Genomic DNA, 22,287 nt, shown 5'->3' with positions numbered 1-22,287 from the left:
TAGAGAGACCTATCCCAAGGAGAGTCAGTGTGTGTTGCTCAGAGCTGATTCAGCCCCAATTTATAATGAGTATCTTTAGATAGTAAACACTTAATACCTGATGAGGGCAATGCACTTCTTGCCTTAGTCAATGGTGTTAAAAGATGTAATCGGGGTCAGTGTTGGGTTCAGGGTTAATAATGTGTAACAATATGAACTTAAAAGGAAAAGTACAGAGGATTCTTTATCACCTACTTGTTGCACTGCGGTGAGGATACTGAATATTAAGCAGGACCAATGATTATTTAGACTTCAACATTATAGACCATTCCACCAAAAAGCACAGTAACCAACATTCTCTTGACACAGTTTTAGCAGTGTGCTCACAGTTTTGGCTTGATACTGGTGACAATGCACCTTTAGTCAAACTCCACGTGCCCTAAAATGCACTTCTATTTAAAAAAACAATCTTAATTTACACATTTACATTTCAAGAGGGATGACACAGACTTTCACTTTCTCAGACTAACACAAAGAGAACCAACAGAAAATAAATATATATAATTCTACTTCACTCTAATTTGTAACATTCACACTGAGCACACTTCTAATGCGTAAACACACACACACACGTGTTTGGACTTTTAGGGATCACACATTCCTCACACTTTCTGTTTTTCTCTACTTGAAACACAATCAACTGCATTGATAACGCCTTGGTGTGTGTAAGCATTGGTTTAATATGGATTGACGGACACTTTGTTTCAAGTACTGTTTAAATGCTCTCAGTGCTGGCAGCTGAGAGCCTTCCTGGTTCCCATATCGGCTCATCTCCCTGGAGTGCTACCTGGAGGGGGGCTGTGGCGTGTACCGGCTTTTGTCCTGCCTTCCTTTCACTGGCCTGGGGGCCACACCGCGCACAGGGTCCCCTGGGTCTGTTCCCAGGAAATCGGTGCCAGAGAGGGGCAGTCATCGTCTGCTCTCCTCCGGGTTGTGCGTCACTCAGTCAGAGAGCAGACAAAAGAGACGGGGAAAAGCCCCCTCTTGTTGGGCTGGCCGTCCACATAGCCATGCTGGAAGAGGAAAGAGCCAGAGAGAGAGGGGGGGGGGGGGGGGGGGGGGGGGGGAGAGGGAGTGAAAGAAAGAAAGACACAGGTACACAAGGGAGTCAGTGAACCTGAGGCCAGACGGTGCAGACAGACTAGGTCAGACAGAGTTAAATACTAAGGTAGGGTCACATACACACAAAGAACTGAATGTGTATCAGGTGCATTGTGTAACCATTGATGTAGGAATTTGGTTAAAATTGGAAATCCTTGAGATTGATACTAAAAGCTTATTTGCCACACGCACACAAAATGGTTCAGGGTTAACCAAAGCAGGTGCGCAAACACAAGCCCACAAAACGACAGTCAATCTCTTCCTCCTTTTCCTCTCCTTTGCCTTTGACCCAGTACCTTTAACCTTTAACCCCAGAGCAGTCCACCCTCCACCCTACTTGTGCCATTAAAAAAACCTTCCTTCCATTCCGCCTGGTTCCTCACAGTGCCTATCTGCGTTTCCTGGGAACTCAAGTCGTTCCCACCCTTACTGTGTCTTGCTCTCTTCTTGTCCTCCTCTGCTCCATTCGCAGTGCCTTTCTCTCCTGATCCCGTTTGGGCCAGAGCAGGGCCAGACCCAGGTCGAAGATGACTGTTGCTGCCCTAGCAAGCAGGCTGATCGGGCAAGAGGGTACAGAAAGCACTGCTGATCTGGAGGCCGTTATATCAGGCAGGCAGGCCAGGCAGGTGCATGAGAGCTGGTGCAGGGCCCCCATACAGACGTTTTCGTCCGGAAGAGAACAGCAGACAAACAGGCACACAGCTACCCACACAGATACCCACACTGCTACTCTGCAGATGCTGCCGCTTCTATAAGGTGTGTGTGTGTGTGTGTGTGTGTGTGTGTGTGTTTGTGTGTGTGTGTGAGGGGGTGAAAAGAAAGACACAGAAAGGGAAGAGAGAAGAGGTTTCTGTGACAGAATGTGAGAGAGCGTCTTTGCATGGTGTGTGCGCGCGTGTGTGTGTGTGTGTGTGTGTGTGTGTGGACATGTAAATAAATGCAAAAAAAAACAGGAAGTGTGAGCATGTGTAGGGGTAATAAAGACCATGGGAAGCTGAGTGTGTGTGTGTGTGTGTGCGTGTGTGTGTGTGTGTGCGTGTGTATGTGACTATTAAGGAAAGATCAGTTAACTTCAGAATGACCTCGTTAATCTTCATTCAGACAGACAGGCGGGCTCGGGGGAACAACAAATTCAGAGGCCACAAGGAGGCCACTAACCTCTCTGACTGTTATGTCATTTCCATTCAGCTCATCCAGCTGTTTTTTTCCTCATCCAGTTGTTTTTTTTGGCCACACCACCAATCAGCTTTGACTTGGTACCTACCCACCAATCAGGATCCTCTTCTCCCAGCACCACCAGCACCTCGCCCTCGTTGAAGCTGAGCTCGTCGTGATGGTCGGCCTGGCAGTCGTAGATGGCCTTCACACGCCGCAGCTTTGGCTTCATCTGTCAGACACACACACACACACACACACACACGCACAGGGTCACATGATCATGGCAGAGACAACAGTCCCATACATATACAGCTCTAACCCTCATTAGGTCACATGGATGACTTTTATAGCATTACAGACACAGTAATTCCAGTGCCATACTGAGAGGTGTATTAGCCATGAGATTCCTTGAGATTTCAGCAGCCTTTTTCAGTAATGATACAGTTACCACAACGGAGTAATCCCTTCAATTATTAACATTTTAAAGGTATGTGTAAAGTTTGTCACGATGTGAGCTTGGAGGAAATAACCTGTGTTTTCTACGAAAGGTTTCTACTAAGGTCAACCCTGTTCCCTCTCAACCACATCTGTAGGTGCTGGCCAGACAGAGGAAGTGAGATGTGGGTGTGGGCGAATATGAAACATGAGAGTTGCCAGGTCACGCACCAGAGCCCTCCTTGGCAATGGATGTGGCGCGTTGCCATGGTGACATGAGGACGAAGAGGAGGAGGAGCCATTGGACTCCATGCTGAAGGAGCGAGGGGTGGTGGAGGAGAGCGGCAGGCCGTGGCCAAGACTTCCGCCGCTGCTGCTGCTGCCGCTGCCGGACTGATGAGGTGGGGTCTGGTAGAGCAGGTGGGACGAAGCAACGCTGCTCTCGCCATCCAGCCGGTAGCCTACAACAGGAGAACACACACACACACACACACACACACACACACACACACACACACACACACACACACACACACACACACACACACACACACACACACACACACACACACACACACACACACACACAATTAAGCAGGGTGGAACTCATGCCTCAAGTCACATTGAGCTTTTTTGCACTGGCTGATACAGAAATGCTGTGCAAAGTAGTGTCACAACTGAAGCCGCCTACATGCCCTCTTGATCCCATTCCCACCACATTCTTTAAGACCATCTTTATTTCTGTGTCTAAGGACATTCTGGCCATTGTAAACTGTTCCCTGCATACAGGTGTTTTCCCATCAGAGCTTAAAACTGCCCAGGTGAGACCCTTCAGTTCAATTTTAGACCAGGGACGTGCGGTCATAGGAGGCAGAGCCTGTCATTTTGAAAAGTATAAAAAATATATATACATATATATGCATATACAGTATATATATATATATATATATATATATATATATTATAAAATAAATATTCATATTTGTCTACTAATCTGTGGTATGGGTGTAATATCTGCATGATTCCGATCATTTCGAGCATTTTTATTATCAAAATCGCTGAATTTGCGCATTTCCAGTTCCTGAAAACAGGGATGTGCCATGGACTGAGGCAGATGCATTGGTGTCTATGGGCAGCTGAGCCAGTGCCTCAGTAAGGATTGCGCAATCACTCCAAACTGGGTTTTATGCATGCGTGCGCAAGCGTAGAACCTTTGAGTTGAGCTCAAAACGCATTGAAAAATATTGTTACTGAGGCAGGCAGTACCACTGCCTCAGTGAAGGGGGCGAGCGAGAGCGCACTTGTCGGGTATTTTCTGGTTCTGAAATTGGACTTCTTCTACCCTTCTATACACGTCTGTCTGACCTTGATGTCGAAAATGGAAGATTGTATTGCTAAGCTGAAGCAGTTCTCAAAACTGGTAATAAAAGGTTTGCTTCAAACGACGGGACAGAATGTATTGACATTTGCATTGGAGTGTTTCACGTTTCCCAACGGGACTACATATTCATGCGAAACACGAACCTCGCTAAAGGCTGCTGGCGCAGGAAAAATGCCTTGAAGTTGTGAGCAGACTAGGTGCTATTCCTGAGCTAAACTACTGACTGCATTCGCTAAAGAAGAGGACAGAAATCGCGGGAGAAGACAACGGATTTCCACTGAACTATACGGATAGTCGTGAGTGGATTACGTTTGTTTCACCTCTAATTGTCGGTTACGAGCTCCAACGAAAGTGCACCAACTTTAAAATATAGCTGCAAGCAGCAATGTGGTGGCCAAGCTGGTCAGATGACCCAGAAGAAGCCTTCGATTCACTCAGAAGAGGCTTTTGATATACTCAGCAGAGGCTAGATTCGAACCGATGAGGCTGCCTATGACAGGGCACCAATCACCAACTCACTTACCTAGTGAGCTATTGTCGGTGATGAAAATCACAGAGTTCAGTTACTGTGTCAAAATAGAAGCGGTTTTTCCTGTGGCAATGGTTGTCAAATTTGGACCAAGTTTTAACAGTTTAAACAGCTGTAATTCAGTCCTATTTTGACAAGTCAAGGTGATTGTGGTCTGAAGATAATCTGTGCCAAAATTGGGTGAATATTTGATATTCACCAAAAACGTTATATTCATTCATTCAAAATGGCAGCCACATCAATTCGGCCACCTAAATTTGATAGACTGTAACTAACAAACGGTCGCCCGAAAGTAAAAAGTAAACACATCTTCAACTTTGACCCATTGGTGGCGCTAGAGGGTTCAAATGGGAGACATGAAACTTGGTGAAATTGATGAGAGGACTGGTCCCAATAAGTGTGCCAAATTTCACAACTTCTGACCATGTGTTTCTAGGGGCTGCCATAGACTCCCCATTGCAGAAGAAGATACATATAATAAGTAAAAGTTTGACGGTCTGCCACGCCTTTGAGATTTTGAACAATCCCTCAAAAGAATTTGATCCCCCATGGCTGAAGAGTATCCTGACCAAGTTTGAAGGCATTAACATTAAAATCTGTAGGAGGAGTTGCGAAAAAATGCTTTTCCTTAACATTGGAATTAGCAGAACATTTATATAACTGTTTATGATGTCATAGAGTGCGTTGAACTCGTCTTGATCCAGGGAATCCAACGATACCTCATTGTGGAAAATGTGGCATATGGTTCAAAAGTAACATGTGTAAATACATCTTCAACTTTGACCCATTGGTGGCGCTAGAGGGTTGGAGTGGGAGACATGAAACTTGGTGAAATTGATGAGAGGACTGGTCCCAATAAGTGTGCCAAATTTCACAACTTTTGACCATGCGGTTCTAGGGGCTGCCATAGACTCCCATGTGTGTAATAATTAAGCAATAAGGTTCGAGAGGCAGTACGGTATCGTCAATAATGTACTTGTTCGAGGGAGTTGTTAGGCCCAACGCGCAGTGGAGGTTAGGAACAAGTACATTATTGACGATACCGTACTGACTCGAGTACCTTATTGCTTTTATAACACGGTTGCCAGCGACTTTATAAATATTAAGTACAATTAAATTATAAACAGTAAGCTACCTTTCAGCACAAAAAAGTTCTAGTCACCAAACATTGTGTATCGCATTTCAGTTCAAGAGAAAATAGTCCCCCTTTGTGTGGCTGTTGCTATGCAACAGACAAATAGCATTGGGAACTTCACGTCTGTAAGCCTAGCACAAAAGCTACGTGTGTTTCAATGGGGTTTTGGTCTAAGCGTTTTCAGTCACCTACAAATAATATTCGAGACTTTCAGTAAAGACTTACAATACTCTGCAACATCCGTGTAGCACAGAAACAACTAACCGAGTCAATTTAGACATATAAAAAGTCGTGTAGATAGCTTAATTCACATGAAACATTCCCCACTACATTAGCCACAACACGCCGCCATCTTTGATAGATATTTCCTTTTGAGTGCGTACTGATATGGAACGCTCAGGTAGATGAAAACAGGTCGTACAGTTACTATACCGTTGAATATAGCACACCCCGGAACTAACTCTCAGAATGGTGGATTCCATCTACCCGTGTTATAATTCCATCTACCCGTGTTATAATTAAGCAATAAGGTTCGAGAGGCAGTACGGTATCGTCAATAATGTACTTGTTCGAGGGAGTTGTTAGGCCCGACGCGCAGCGGAGGGCCGGCAAACCCTCGAACAAGTACATGATTGACGATACCGTACTGACTCGAGTACCTTATTGCTTTTATAACACGGTTGCCAGCGACTTTATAAATATTAAGTAAAATTAAATTATAAACTCTAAGCTGCCTTTCAGCACAAAAAAGTTCTAGTCACCAAACATTGTGTATCGCATTTCAGTAGCCAAGAGAAAATAGTCCCCCTTTGTGTGGCTGTTGCTATGCAACAGACAAATAACATTGGGAACTTCACGTCTGGAAGCCTAGCACAAAATCTACGTGTGTTTCAATGGGGTTTTGGTCTAAGCGTTTCAGTCACCTACAAATAATATTCGAGACTTTCAGTAAAGACTTTCAATACTCTGCAACATTCGCGTAGCACAGAAACAACTAACCGAGTCAATTTAGACATATAAAAAGTCGTGTAGATAGCTTAAATCACATGAAACATTCCCCACTACATTAGCCACAACACGCCGCCATCTTGGATAGATATTTCCTTTTGAGTGCGTACTGATATGGAACGCTCAGGTAGATGAAAACAGGTCGTACAGTTACTATACCGTTGAATATAGCACACCCCGGAACTAACTCTCAGAATGGTGGATTCCATCTACCCGTGTTATAATAATAAATATAGCTGCAAGCAGCGATGGCGGTTTCCTCCTCCAAACACTGCGAACCAGGGAAAAATGTAATTTTGTGTCAATTTGTCACTGTATAGAAAAATCCATGCTGCAGACTTGCCAATGGGATATTAAATTTCATATCCAACATTAACAATGCTTTTGCCTTGAAGTTTAGACTGAGTGGAGGTTGTGTGTGTGCGCTTACCCTGTGTGTCTGTGAGAATGTATGTGTGTGACACCAAGCTGTGTGTCTGTGAGAATGTGTGTGCGTAAAATCAAGCCTGCGCGTGTGTGAAGACAGAGACTGAGTGTGTGAGACACGCAGGGAGGAGCAAAGTAGCAGAGAGAGAGACCTTCTACTGAAAATCACCCTAGAAATTAGCCAAGCATGCATGTTTCAAATATTCACCAAAAATCCACTTTTCATCTTACAGTCAACTATTTTTCAGATTTGTGTACTTAACATTCTCAAGTGTCTTCACATGAGCTTGTGATTGAATCAGAGTATAACTTTTTGACCTGTTGATGTGTAAAGCATTATTTTAGCGTTAACAATGTATCCAATTTGCTTTATATCAATCCGTTTTCAAGATATGAAGTTGCCTTTGCACATGGGAACATGTTGTAGTGTCTTCCAGTGACATATCAAGTTTGTTGTTGATTTCTCAAAGATTTGCCAAGATATGACTTCACTTCCTGTTTGACGCCTTTTCTGCTGTATTTGAGTGGCTGTACCAGACAAACGGTTGTGAGGATCAAAATTCTGTTCGATAACTTTTGTGAGGCTAGGTCTGAAGATCATCTCTGGTGATTTTGAAGAAGATTTGCCAAAAATTGTAGGAGGAGTAGGCTTTCAAAGGTTTTTGATAAAACCAGAAATGGCGGAAAATCTATATAACCGGAAATTGACGCCATGGGGTATGTTTAATTCGTCTTGATCCAGGGAATCCAATGGTACCTCATTTTGAAAATCGGTCATACGGTTCAAAAGTTGCGTGTGTTACAAAAGTCCAACTTTGACCTGTTGGTGGCGTTAGAGTGGTGTAATGAGAGCCATGAAACTTGGTGTGAATGAAGAAGGGACTGTCCTTAATGAGTGTGCCAAATTTCACAAAAAGTTACCATATGGTTCTAGGGGCTGCCATTGACTCCCATGGTACAAGATTAATACTAACAGATACACCGGAGGAAACCTAAATAGAAAACCAATAGGTGGCTTTCGCAGCTTCGCTGCCTTGCCACCAATTATACTGGTCAGTAGAACATTTTGGTATTGTGTGCTATGTCTGCGGTGTTAAACTGTTTGCTTGTTAATATGTTGTGTAAATAAATATGTAATATGTAATTGTTTTTGTCTAAACTGCGAATTCAAAACTCTGTCAGAGTCATTTAAATTAGCATCCCACAACCATAATTATATTGTCCCTAGACAAAATGAAATGAGCCACATCATTGGATTAATGCTGACTCCAAAAAACTGTCTATCTTGGCCTTTAATGGAGATAATTTCCCAACACTGTTAATGACTTAAGAATATAATAATCAAGTGCCTTGTATTATTAATGACCTTATATGAATCATGTACTTATGTAAGCAGGAACATGGCTTTTCTGTGTTTCTGCGTGTGTGTCACTTAGAATATTAGGTGCCACTTAGTCTTCGTTTGTACAAGAGCATGTTTAGACCAGAGGTGATAAGTTTCTTCCGACCTTGCAAAACAGCCATCCTTGCAATATAGGGAGCCTCGGACATCAGAGATCCACCACGTGGTTATCCCTGCTGAAAACTCAACTTCTGTCTATATAAACCTTGTGCGATGTGTTTATCAGGGCTTTACTTTAAGCCTTGTGCTGGGGAATGAGCCCGATTGCAATTTTTGTTTGTCTAATAAATATACTATATGCAGCTCCGGAGTCCTGAGGTAACTAGGGTGAATTTTCACCTTACAGCCCTTCTGAATCTGAGCGCAGCCTTTGATTCTGCCGATCATGATATCCTAATTGATAGACTTAAAAAATTGGGTGGGCCTCGCTGGACTTGATTTGATTTAATTTGAAGCCTTGTTTCTCTATCCAGACCACAGCACAAGGTTGAGGTGCTGTGGTTGGTTGTATGAGAACTAGTACTTGAAGTTACTGCATTGTGTGTTTTTCTTCCTTTTAATTTTCATTTCTTTCCTCACGAACCTACTGTACAGAGAGGCCTCAGACAAAAGCTGCACCCAAACCACAGTTAAAACCCCATACTAATGCAACAAGTGACTGTTCAGTTTAGACGAATTTTTATCTTTTCAGGTTTTTGCATTTCCTGTGAACTGGTGTGCACTCGGTGGGTTACTCTAGTTGGGAACAGCAGTTACTAAGATTCCCACTCTCCATTCACACACGCGCGCACACGCACACACACACACACGCACACACACACGCACACAAACTTTCTGAGTTTAAAAATGGCTTATCCATCCCACCCATGCGAGGAGGGTGGAGATGGAAAATACAGAGCTAGTTATCAGGGAAAGCCACATGGAGAGCACTTCCTTGTCAGACCACAGGAATACTTTTGGAATGTTTCTGACACATTACTTTAATTATAAGTCTATCTGATTTGCACCCAGATTAAAGGCAATATCTGTGTGCTCCAGTGAATTTCCTTGTGTGTTCCTTGCCGCAGTTTCCACGTTAAACAAAATGCACACACACACACACACACACACACACACACACACACACACACACACACACACACACACACACACACACACACACACACACACACACACACACACACACACACTTAGATAAAACTCTCAATGACAAATTCTCTGCTGACCACTGACTACAAAGGTTCAATGAGGACATCTAACGGAGTAAATCCTACACTTGTTTGACAAGCGGGTGAAATACAATGCCATTCTTGAACAGACTAAGAATAAGAGCGATAAAAAAACAATGAATGGCTATGACCTGAAAAAACTGAACTCAACCTGCTCCGGTCTGATCATTGACATTTCAAAATCCCTACACTAGATACCCTAAGGCGGAGATGAGTAATACATAAATTAAAGGTGTGGAGTGAGCTGGCAGGGACCCGTACCTCGCTCTGGCAGCTCAGAGAGGGAGTTGAGAGCAGTCACAGTGTACTTAGGAGAGCCGGGGCTGCAGGGGGAAAAAAAGCAATAAGTCAGGAAAAAGGCAACCTGCTGGAGAACACAACCACTCACTAAATCATTCCGATGGACAGCAGAGGCTATGCAGATGTGCCATAAAGGACGAGCGTGCTCTCAATCTCGTGACATAAACTGAGGACAAAACGCTATCCCATTAAGGCTGCCGGACAAGAGCAGTGCTTAAAATGGTTCATCTCTGGTCTGAGAAACTGCATCTACATATTGCCATTAATCTTTGGTGACAACATTAGAGACTTAGACAACGATGAGTCTGTTTTCAATTTCCTGACGCAGACAGCGGGGGACTACTAGCAGTTCATCTGGCTGTCACTAGAGCTCAGAGTTGTCATGATGTTTCCGGCTGACATGGACTGTGTGTTTGTGTGTGTGTGTGTGTGTGTGTGTGTGTGTGCACACTCACCCACACTTCTGGAAAGAGGAGTCGGGCCCGCTGAAGGCTCGTGAACTCACAGGAACACCGTAATCTACACAAGAGAGACACAGGTTGCCATTAGAACCACAGAGGGCAAAGGTTTCACATGGAAAATGGAGCTAAACTGATATACTGGACTAATAGCAGCAGATCACTCGCAATCATGCATATTATACCATAGGGTCAGACCCATTCTTTTATCTGTTTCCACCGCACTCCTTTTGAACATATTCTCCCTATGTGTATAGTGATTTGTGTATGTGTGTCTGTGAGTTGTATAAGCTACTGGATGTAGATCTATCTATCTATCTATCTATCTATCTATCTATCTATCTATCTATCTATCTATCTATCTATCTATCTATCTATTAGAAGAGTTGAGAGGAAAGCCATATTGTGTGTATGCAGATACATGTGTTTATCCACAGGCATCTATGTTTCTGTTAGGTGTGCACATTACATACTGTTTACTGTAAACTGTATGTCTTTATTTAAGTCTTTACTGTGTGTAAAGTTCAAGAGTATGCAACAGTATGTGTGTGTGTGTGTGTGTGTGTGTGTGTGAGGGAGAGAGAGAGTGTGTATGTGGGTGTTTGCTTGCTGTGTGTCTTTTGTGAGGTGATAATAGCACCAGGGTATGCAGCAGTGTATGTGTTTATGTGTGTGTGTGTGTATGTGCATGAGTGTGTGTTTGAGTGTGTGTGTGTGTGGTTTCTCTCAGTGTGTCTGTTGAGAATAAGTGTGCATGGCACCCACCGGCGTGTGTATGCCTGGAGGCGTGGGGGCTGTGGGGGACCTGGGGCGTGGGCTCAGAGTAGGTGCGCTTGTGGCGGATCATAAGGGGAGGGGGCGGGGTCCGCTTCTTACTGCTGCCCCCGCTGCCCCCGCCGCCCATGCTGCCCATGCTGCTGATGACCTCAGTCCAGCCCTCGGGGGGGCTAAGAGGGGGTGGAGGTGGTGGCACGTTGGGTACTGAGAAAGACACATGCCACGTGAGGGACAAATAAACACCAGCACAGCTACAGGTGAGGCAGGCAGGCAGGATCCCTCAAACATCCTCACTCTCTCCAAAGACAACTCAACAAAGGCAAAGTTTACTGTTGTAAGAAGAGAGACAGGAATCCCACAGCAACACCAGCCCCAAACGGAAAATGTCAGCCATAGAATGTTGAGGGTAATGCTACGCTTTGTCCAGGAGATGAAAACAATGCGGTTAGATGTATACCTTAGAGGAGAGAAGTGCGGTGGAAACAAGGACTAGCTGACAGTGACAAGCATTACAGTCTAGCTCAACATTAACTGTATGTGTTGTCTCGAGATGTCCTCTTTGTATTGCGTTTTACCACTGTCCTTACACGGATAGAGTTTTAAAAAAAGGTCTCCTGGGGAAGACCAACCAGACAAATGGGGAAGGGTGAGACAACAGCTGGAAATTAGTCATGCTGTATTTACCAAAGAGCGGTAGCACTTTAGAAGCTGTCAAACTACATGCACATGAGAACATGGAAAAAAGCCTCAACTTGTTTTGTACATTCGTTGTCCACTTGTGTTTTCAAATGAATAAATGAACTCTATAAACATGGGCCTTGAAACACAACCAAATGTTGACGAAACAATCCTGAGAACCTCTTTTGATGCCATATTGTGCAGAAGACTTAATTACTACAATAAAGCGTGGATGCACGGCTGACACCTGGTGGCCATGGTGGGTAAGACCATCTGAATACAGAAGACAGACACGCTGCTCTGTTGTGGCTCTCACCTCTGACCCTGGGTGGTAGGGGGGGCGCAGGTGAAGAGGGTGGGGGTGGTGGGGGGCTGTCCAGGCTGCGTGTGTGAGAGCTGGGGCTGGCGTACACCTCCCTGCGGTGGTCTCGGCCCAGAGCCAGTCTGCGGCCCACGCTGAAGATCCCCCCGCCTCCGCTGCCTCCTCCTCGGTCCTGACTCAGCATGCTGCTCTGGTACAGGCTGAAGGGACGGCCTCCGGAACGTTCTTTCTTCACTGGGCCCATCTGTGAGTGGGACAGAGAAATAGTTTCTTCAGACACTGTTTGCCAAATCTCCCAGGGCTGGTGCTCACAGGTCACATGATGACAGGAGAGGTCATGCTGGTTCAAGACCAGATATTACAAGACAATTTTGCTTTAAGCAGTTTATAAACATAACTTTTTGCACAGTTTTATGCATAACATGTGTTTTATCTTTTATGCTGAAGCACAATAGGTCTTTTCAGACATGAAAACTGAAGAAAAAAACTAAAGCAAAAAGAGTCAGACATTTTAAAACATTTATCGTGAACACCTAAAGACAAACAGCGCAGAGACACTTATTTGTCGACTATTTATTTAAAGCTACCATTTCTCTTGGCATGTGCTGCAAATTGCCTTCCATTGGGTGGCGCTAGCCTGTCAGCTACTGATTTTGCATGTGTGCTGATGCCAACCTTGTCATCCAGCTCCTCATCACTTTCATACAGGTCCTCCTCCCGCAACCGCCACTCATACTCAACATGGACGTGCATGTTAAACAGGTTATTTTGGGCCTGGTTTATCTGGGGTAGAAGGGAAGATATGAAAAAAGGGAGAGGGAGAATTCACTAAATGCCAATCTTGGGCACTTTTGGTCATTACAGCATGTTATTTATAACCTATCCAGTTGATGCATTAGCTGTGAAGCAGTATTGATCCACACAATTAAAGTAAAACCTTTTAATAAATAGAGAGTCTAGGCTTTAATTCAAGAATAATCAATCAAAGTGAAGGCCATGAGTTGGCACACAAAAATGGAAGTTGTTTTGATGAGACAATGGAGAGCGTTGGTTATTGCTTACTGGGTGAAGTCGCTCATTTTGTTTAGTCTGTGGTTAAAAGGCATCTACACGGCACAGTGTTGGATTGGCCTCAGGTCTCACTCACCAGCTCCTCACAGTCAATGTGTTTGAGTTTGTGTGCAAAGTCCAGTCCAGTCTCCCCCGCCTCGTTCTCTGAAAACACAAGCCGTGATTCAATTGGCAACACACACACACACACACACACACACACACACACACACACACAGAGACAGAGAGAGAGAGAGAAAGAGAAAGAGAGTTAGAGAGAGAGACAAAAAAGAGAGAGTAATAATTAAGGTCTAATAAGCCAAAACATTGATTTTGGTCAGCACTTAAAAACATTTGGGTCTGTTGTTCTACTGGGTCTACCATCTATTCCACAGCTTCACAGAGAGAAAACCTGAGGCAATGCAGACACGGCTTCCTCACTTCAGTCAGCAGAACGTCCTCCGTGCCATGACTTATTCCTGTGACCTCACAGTTACTTCAATTACTTAAGTGCTCCTCGCAACAATTTATGATCATGCAGGGTCTCATTACTGATGAACTTCCCTCATATCTTAAACAAATGACTCCATTACCCGATGGGGCACTACCCAGGCCTGGCGCTGCCAATCCACACATTTCCGCTGTGTAAGCGGTGGTCTGGAAACCCTCGATAAGGGTTTGTTGGGGTTAGTCTTGATATTTATGGGTGCAGGCTTTTACATTGAAGGAGATTGGATCAGCTCGTTATGACTTGATGGACTCAGTAGCCTGAACAGATGGCTCTACAGAGAAGCGTACAGTATGACACGCTGCCTAGGTTTCAGCAAATCAAATGGTGACTTGAGGATTTCTTCTGGTTAAACAAATCACAAATTAGTGGTAAGTTGTGGTTTTCACACGTCATTATCTCCTCAGTCATCATCTATAGAACTTGCCGTAGCTTGCTGATTGTGGACCATAACATCTAAAGTGTCAGTTGAGGGTTTCATAATGAGTCTAGAGCCAACACATCTGGCGGTTGTATAAGCCAGTCAAAATGTTTCTAGACGGAGCTCACCATTGCATTACATTTTATATGATGAATGGGAGACATCAGATCAATAAAACAAAGAAATAAAATGAAGGGAATTTCAGTTTTTAATGCGAGGTGTTCAGTAGCTCTGAACAGAACGACCCTGTCAGGAAATACAGTCAGTGTGACTCAGAGAGAACATAAAAAGGAGCGCAGACAAGACAGAGAGAGAAAGAGAAAGACTCAGACACACACATAAGCAGACAGAGAAGAAAGGGGGAAAAAAATAGGAAAAGGTCTAAGAGTTGGGGAGAGGAGGGAAGAGAGAGGGCTCGCTCACTGATATGTGTGTTGGCCTTGGCTCTTAGCAGCAGCTTAAGGCACTCGGTCTTGTTGTGCAAACAGCAGTAGTGCAGAGCTGTATTCCCGCGGACCGTCTGGGCATCCAGGTTGTTGCTGGGGGCCGAGAGGAGACAAGACGAGATGAGATGAGATGAGATGAGATGAGACACAGTAAGATGGGATGCTCACTCAGGCAGGCTGGAGACTATATGTTAATCTAAATCATGGCTTTTTAAAATGTATTTATAACATGGCAAAGAGCTTAATAGCTGACATGAAAAATAAGTGATATAGAGGTACCAGTGACTGTTATATGTAGCCAAAGTCCAGTGCAAATGGGGTCAAATGCAAATCAAAATACTGGCTATGTACTTATATTTACATCCTGCTATGTAACACTTAGAAAGTATATCAATCTGATCACAACTGCTCAACTAATAGAGTAGGGTTCAAGTCAGAGAGAGGACCCGTACTGATTGTCACCTGTGCTGGAAATCTCCTTTTTGAATTTAAGAACGCTCAAACACACCCAGCAAAGGCTCAAATGTCTATTTCCACCATGCAAGTGGAGACCCAGCTCTCAGGAAGAGTGAGCCCCCGAATAAGAAACACCCCAAGCTTTTGTACTATTCAGTGATCGTACGCATTCAGTCAATCAAGTTACTGTTGGGCAGTTTGGTATAAGGCAGCACCTGGGTGGAAGAGTTAATCAGAGATATACATTATGCTGAGGTTTCCCCTTTAAGCGGAAGAGGACAACTAAATATTCAAGCTGTAAGACGGAGGTAAACAAAGAACAACTTAAAAAACTCTGCATGCAAAGTTTTGTGTGCACAGAAAATTCTTAAAAATATTCCATCACCCTTACACCCCACATGCTGCGAAATGTCAGTGCATTCTCCCCCCCTTTACTGCGGCCCTTGATCTCTAACTCCTACTATTTCCCTTCTCAGTCACTGGACAACATCAACATCGTGTAGGATTTCCGGAGGCTGTTAGGAGTCACTGATGCGGCCATGAGACGCCAGTGGTTCAGGCCGAGGGTGAGAGGCTGAGAAGCTGAGAGGCCCCAGCTGGTGGGAACGTTCCGGAAAAATTACCACAGATCCCCCCGCATTTCCTCTCTCACACATTCCAGTGTTTCTCCTTTTCTGACCACCGAGGTTTACCCCCACACACACACACAGACCAGGAACTGTGAGAGATACTGACTTCGGCACTAGTTCAACCAGCAATCCAACACAAAAACAAGACGCCATCTTGCTATGCCTGTGCAGCTCTTCGCCTACTAGCACAGAAGGACATGAACGACAAACCAACCAACTGTCCTGCCAACCCACTCAACAACCACAGCTGCAAAGGAAGCAGGCAGGCAATGGCATGTGAAAGCCAATACTGTTTCAGTGGTGTCCACCTGGATAAACTGGCAGGACACCCTGACATTAGAAGAGGTTTTTAACGTCCTTTGTGATGGCTATGCTAATCTAATACTTACATAAAGTTTGGCCCTGTCAAGCAGAAGACTTTTAGAGATCAGAGTGTTTTAGCTGCACACTGTAAACCCGATCAAGTTCAGAGAACTCAAAACTTTTGATGTAACCGATTACATTTGAGTACATATATTATTTTTTTTAAGTAAACTTAACTCAAAAATTATACATTTTCATTCCTTCATGTATAATTTTTGAGTTAAGTTTACTTAAAAAAAATTATATATGTACTCAAATTTTCTTATGTAATCGGTTACATCAAAAGTTTTAAGTTCTCTGAACTTGTTCGGGTTTACAGTGCATAATTTCCTGAGTGCATGTACTAGGATGCATGCTTAAGTATACGATTAAGAGTACTGCATGTCTTTATCGGCTGACACATATCCTATAAGGTCCATGTCTGAAAGACACTTTTTTTATTCGATCATTGATTGAAGTTCTATACACCCAAGTTACTTTAAAGAAAATGGAAAAAATATTAAAAAATATTTGTTAGTGTGAATAAGCTCTTTTGAATTCTTTCATAGATTTTCCCTGACTGCTTTTATGAAATGGTACTTGGACTCCTTCATCCCTCCTTCCCCCCGCTCTCTCCCACCTGTTGTGGACCAGGAAGTCCACCATGTGTAGAGAGGTACGGTCAGCCACCAGCACAGCCTGGTGCAGAGCGCTCTCCCCCTTCTCCTGTTCCCCAAAGAAACAACATTCATGGTTAACATCGGGGTGGAGCACAAGCATTTCAAATCATCATCATTTCTGAAACAGGCATGGAGCCCCAATACGTCTGTGGCAGGTGGGTCACATTCACTGCACTCAATATTGGGTTTTCTTGACAGAAGAATTATTTTCAGATTTCATGACTGGTGTTTATGATATTATTTTTCCTGTTAAAAGATGCAGAAGCTCTTGTTGTGGTAATTATAATAATAATAATAATGCATTTTATTTATTTTGTAGCAAACAATCAACATTCAGAGAAAGGAAAAAAAGAAAGATACATATACACAAACACACACACACACACACACACTAGGGGTGGGCGATATGGGCAAAAAAATAATATCTCGATATTGTTTTCATTTTGACGATAACGATAATTAGACGATATTTAAAAAAAAAAATTTGATTGGAATTCTCAGAGTTATACCTTCTTGGAGATTACAATAATGGGCACAATGTTTAAGGAAAACACTTCTTTATTGTCTTTAAACAAAAATAACTTAATTGAACTGCAATGCAGATATATTGAACTCTTGTAATAAAGTGCTCCATGCATCCATGAGAATTATTGCACATCAATAGCAGTTCTTATGGCCTTATTAAACTTAAAATTCTGTCTAGGATTGTATAAAAATACAAATACATGAGCATTAGAGCATGGATCGGGACGAATTTTTCTGTACGAGCCCGGCCCGGTCCGACAGCCCCACTGAATCAATTTCTCAACTGTTCATAGTACTAATGCCACATTGACGTACGTTTTTTATGAATAGCCTGGCTTTATTAAACTGGGGCATCAACAGTTAAATGCTCTCTCTCACAAACAAGCGCTGTTAAACGCACAAGAGTACACAATAAGCATATTTAAATTAAATGATTCACATTGCAATAACGTTTAGTAAAATGGTGCGGCTCCTTTAAGGAGCACCGTGAGGGACAACGGTGACGCATAGTTTGGATGTAGCAACAAACATTTATGCTGTGCAAGTGTTATGTATGTGAGTAACGTGAGTTTTGTTAAAGCATAGCGTGTGTAATGTGTAGCTATTTCATTCCGTTTGCTAACCTTTCCTGCTGTCTGTACTTACTAACCAGCAGCAGACGTAAAGGAAGGGAATTAACCCTGAAGTTAATAACATGCAATCTACTTCGGCCATGGAGCATTTTACTCCACTGCAATATTCAACTACGTTCAGCGACAGACAGCAGGAGAGGTTAACAAACGGAATGAAATAGTTACACATTACACATGCTATGTTTTAATAAAACTCACGTTTTATGCTACACCAACGGAGGCACAACAGACATCACCATGCGCTGCTAACTTGTTGCAAAGTGGATGTGAGAAGTCATGTCACGTTATCACGTAGGCCCACTAGTCGTGTGAGTGCCGTGCTGTGGGGAGCGCTGCTGCTCCGTAGGCTATATTAAAGGCACCCAGTGCAACTTTATGTAAACATTCAATTAAAAATAAACATTCAATTTCTAGTCTTTTTTACACGTAGTCAGTTTCAATAACTCCATACCATTACATATTGTCATTCAAGGAGCAAAGATGAGACGTCATTGTGTGGTGAGAACTGATAGAAAATCGTAAACAACAACAATCGCCGGTGGGGTGAGGCCATTTTTCCATTGACTGGAAGCCTGCTGTATTAATTGTAGGTTACAAAAAATAAAGAAAATGGCGGCGATTGTTGTTGTTATCGATTTTCTATCAGTTCTCACCACACTACGACGTCTCATCTTTGCTCCTTGAATGTCGATATGGAATGGTATGGAGTTATTGAAACTTACTACGTTTAAAAAAGACTAGAAATTTAATGTTTATTTTTAAGCCTCGAAAGTTGCACTGGGTGCCTTTAAGAACATGATGTGAAAAGTTTCCCCGTGCGTGTCATTGTTTTTGGCGAAGTCATTTAAATACTCGATAATGTAATTTTGCACATCGTTCGAACAACAATGACGATATTATCGCAGACGATATATATCGCCCACCCCTAACACACACACACACACACACACACACACACACACACACACACACACACACACACACACACACACACACACACACACACACACACACACACACACACAACACACACAGGATAGGAGTTTGAAGAGCTGTGTCTTAAGGTGGGATTTTAAAGGTGGGAGAGTCAATATTATGGATGTCTTGTGGGACAGAGTTCCAGAGGCGATGGACGGCACGGCTAAAAGCTCTCAACCCCATGGTAGTCAAGCGGGCATTAGGTGTAGTGAGACCGATGGAGGGGGGAGATCTTAGGGTAAGGGAGGGTGGGGAGATACGGAGGGGCTATGTTATCAAGAGTCTTTAAAGTAAGAAGCAGAGTCTTGAAATAGATACAGGGAGCGAATGAAGCTGTTGAAGGACAGGAGTAATATGCTCTATGAAAGGGGTTCTGGTATTGATACAGGCAGCTGCATTCTGAACCAGTTGCAGTTTCTGGAGGAGTTTGTGAGGAAGACCAGAGAGGATAAAGTTAGTCAATATGTGATGTGATCAGAGCATGTACAACAATAGCAGTACAGTACTATCATATTCCATTTGTGACTGTAATGAAGACACTTGCAGCATCACCTCATCTGCAATCCTCCACCTAGAAGTTGGCAATCAAGTGGGATTTGATTTTTCACTGTGATTCTTTTCAAGTCTTGTTCCTTTTAGAAGTGACTGGCTTTTAACAAAAGGCATTGTCTCAAAGCAGTTCTACTGAGCTGCTGTTATACTGGGGTCTGAATTTCAGCTTCAGGCAATAATCGAAGGCGATTGGAAAGAGAGAGATCAATAAAAAGTAGACTTGAGGCAATTTTCCAATCCATTCCAGTCTTTTCAATATCAGAACATTGAAGCAAGAATGAAGTTTTACGTTATGATTGTGGATAACAATGAGGTTAGGAACAATACATAAAGAATGCAGTGTGTGGACTTCGTTGATGTGTACATGTGTACATGTTTAGGTGCATTTGTGTGTGTGTGTGTGTGTGTGTGTGTGTGTGTGTGTATATACCTGCAGTGGGCTGGGCAGTGGCAGGCTCAGGTCTAGTCTCTCAGCGTAGAGCTGCAACAGGCTGAAGATGTTCCTGCTCCTGACCGCCTCCTGCAGGTGGCGCCGCAGCGTGCCTGGAGAGCTCCCACTGTGCGGGGCGAACTGCAGCTCCATGTACTTACACAGGATGTAGTCCTTACGCACACACCTGCACACAGCACAGGCCAGTCACTGACATTGGTGCAGTCCTGAGCCTCAAGCTCAAAGTATAGTTCTGCGAACATGGTCTGTGTACAGTGAAGTCCTCAACACAGTTTTCGTACGGACCGTCTGTGCAGCACCAAAATGGATCTGTGCGCGTTGACTGGGCATGTGCATGTGCATGCAAGTTTTAAAGCATTGGTTCAGAGGTCAAAAGAAAACAAAATCCATTTATGTTATTAATCAATTTTATCCAAGGTGACTTGCAGTGCAGATGCACTCTCATTAGTATGTGTTTTCCCTGCTAATGGAGACCCGCTGATAAAATGAGAGGCTCATTTATTTCAATCTTCAGTGAATCATAGCTGATTAGATTACCAGCAACAGTATCTGAAGGTAGTTTGCTATCGCTGTTTAGATAGGAGTAACCGGTTATGAAAGGGTAGAAAAAATGATAAACCTATGAAAAGAAATAAGAGTCTTTGCTGCAGATTCACACGACACGTAGAGATGTTATTGTGAACACGGTGATTGAGCTTGTGTGCTGAGAGATATGTACGCAACAGCAAAACTAGTATACTTTGGAGACTGCACTGTGTGAAGCAGAGTGCGCAGAAGCATACTTGAGCTCTTACTCGACCTCACAGGCTGCATTACACTCAAAGCTAATGGATATTGCCTCTTAGCTTTGTGATTAGAGCAATCAACTCTTAAAAACTGAGGCAAGATTTGAACCAAGAGGAGGTGAGTAGCCAAACACATATACATACATATACACACACACACACACACACACACACACACACACACGCAGACACATGCACCCTCTGGGACACCAGTTTGCTCAATGTTGAATAGATGAATCAAAACAATAATAAAGTTTAATTTACAAAGACAAAGTACAACTGAGATTGGTCCTTGCAGCCAAGTGTCTACATGAAATGCTGTTTAACTCTGGAATAATATATATATTGACCTTTTTGTAAAGGCAAAAGGTACTTGCAAAATAACTACCTTGCCAAATCATCTTAAATAGAAGCACCCCGGAGTACATAATGAACAGAAACTAAAATGGTTCCTCAGTCTGAGAAAAAACGAGAAATGTGGTTCTTTTTTGCTGATGTTGCATAAAGTAGATAAGGGAAGTGAATAGTATTAGAGGTCATTTAGTATGAACACAGTCCTTGTACACACACACACACACACACACACACACACACAAGTAACCAGATGTAATACTAGCCATGGTTTTTCCTTGGGAGAGAGTAGTAACATAGATATATGACTACTACTGAGAGGAGAGACACGGCAGCTGGCCTGTTCTCCACCTCTCTCATTATCTGTCTGTCTCTCACAGATACAGCACAAGACTGTGTGTGAAACAGACAGAGAGGTTGGGAGCAGAGCAGTGTGTGTATGTGTGAGAGATAGAGATATAGAGATCGATACAGAGAGAGAAGAACAAAGAGGGACTCTTTCTGTTACTGTCATGGTTCTATTCCAGTGGGAAGTCAGCTGGAGGTGACAGTCACACTGCCCTTAACCACACAGATATCCCATCATTCACAGCCACTAAACCACACAGATATACCATCATTCACAGTCACACTAAACCACACAGATATCCCATCATTCAGAGTCACACTAAACCACACAGATATACCATCATTCAGAGTCACACTAAACCACACAGATATACCATCATTCACAGCCACTAAACCACACAGATATACCATCATCCACAGTCACACTAAACCACACAGATATCCCATCATTCACAGCCACTAAATCACACAGATATACCATCATTCACAGTCACACTAAACCACACAGATATCCCATCATTCACAGCCACTAAACCACACAGATATCCCATCATTCACAGCCACTAAACCACACAGATATACCATCATTCACAGTCACACTAAACCACACAGATATCACATCATTCACAGCCACTAAACCACATAGATATACCATCATTCACAGTCACACTAAACCACACAGATATCCCATCATTCACAGCCACTAAACCACACAGATATCCCATCATTCAGAGTCACACTGCCCTAAACCTCAC

At 43.3% G+C, this 22,287-nt stretch overlaps 1 protein-coding gene across 1 annotated transcript in view; it reads right to left on the bottom strand.

The window, feature by feature from the left end:
• Positions 1-977: 977 nt before the first annotated feature.
• unm_sa1614 (un-named sa1614) overlaps positions 978-22,287 on the bottom strand; it is a gene marked incomplete at both ends in the record, with an annotated part of 49,967 nt that continues 28,657 nt past the window's right edge. The window contains 12 exons of the mRNA XM_080846473.1: positions 978-1,052; positions 2,405-2,527; positions 2,965-3,194; positions 10,105-10,166; positions 10,599-10,662; positions 11,367-11,582; positions 12,373-12,622; positions 13,054-13,161; positions 13,526-13,593; positions 14,781-14,896; positions 16,871-16,956; positions 20,028-20,214. Coding sequence (XP_080702599.1) covers positions 978-1,052; positions 2,405-2,527; positions 2,965-3,194; positions 10,105-10,166; positions 10,599-10,662; positions 11,367-11,582; positions 12,373-12,622; positions 13,054-13,161; positions 13,526-13,593; positions 14,781-14,896; positions 16,871-16,956; positions 20,028-20,214 — 1,585 coding nt within the window. The remainder of the gene's footprint in view (positions 1,053-2,404; positions 2,528-2,964; positions 3,195-10,104; positions 10,167-10,598; positions 10,663-11,366; positions 11,583-12,372; positions 12,623-13,053; positions 13,162-13,525; positions 13,594-14,780; positions 14,897-16,870; positions 16,957-20,027; positions 20,215-22,287) is intronic.

The sequence above is a fragment of the Sprattus sprattus genome (genome assembly GCF_963457725.1).
Source record: "Sprattus sprattus genome assembly, chromosome: 10".
Taxonomy (NCBI): Eukaryota; Metazoa; Chordata; class Actinopteri; order Clupeiformes; family Clupeidae; genus Sprattus; species Sprattus sprattus.
The sequence above is the reverse complement of the archived record's forward strand: the minus strand, read 5'-3'. Positions and strand labels throughout refer to the sequence as shown.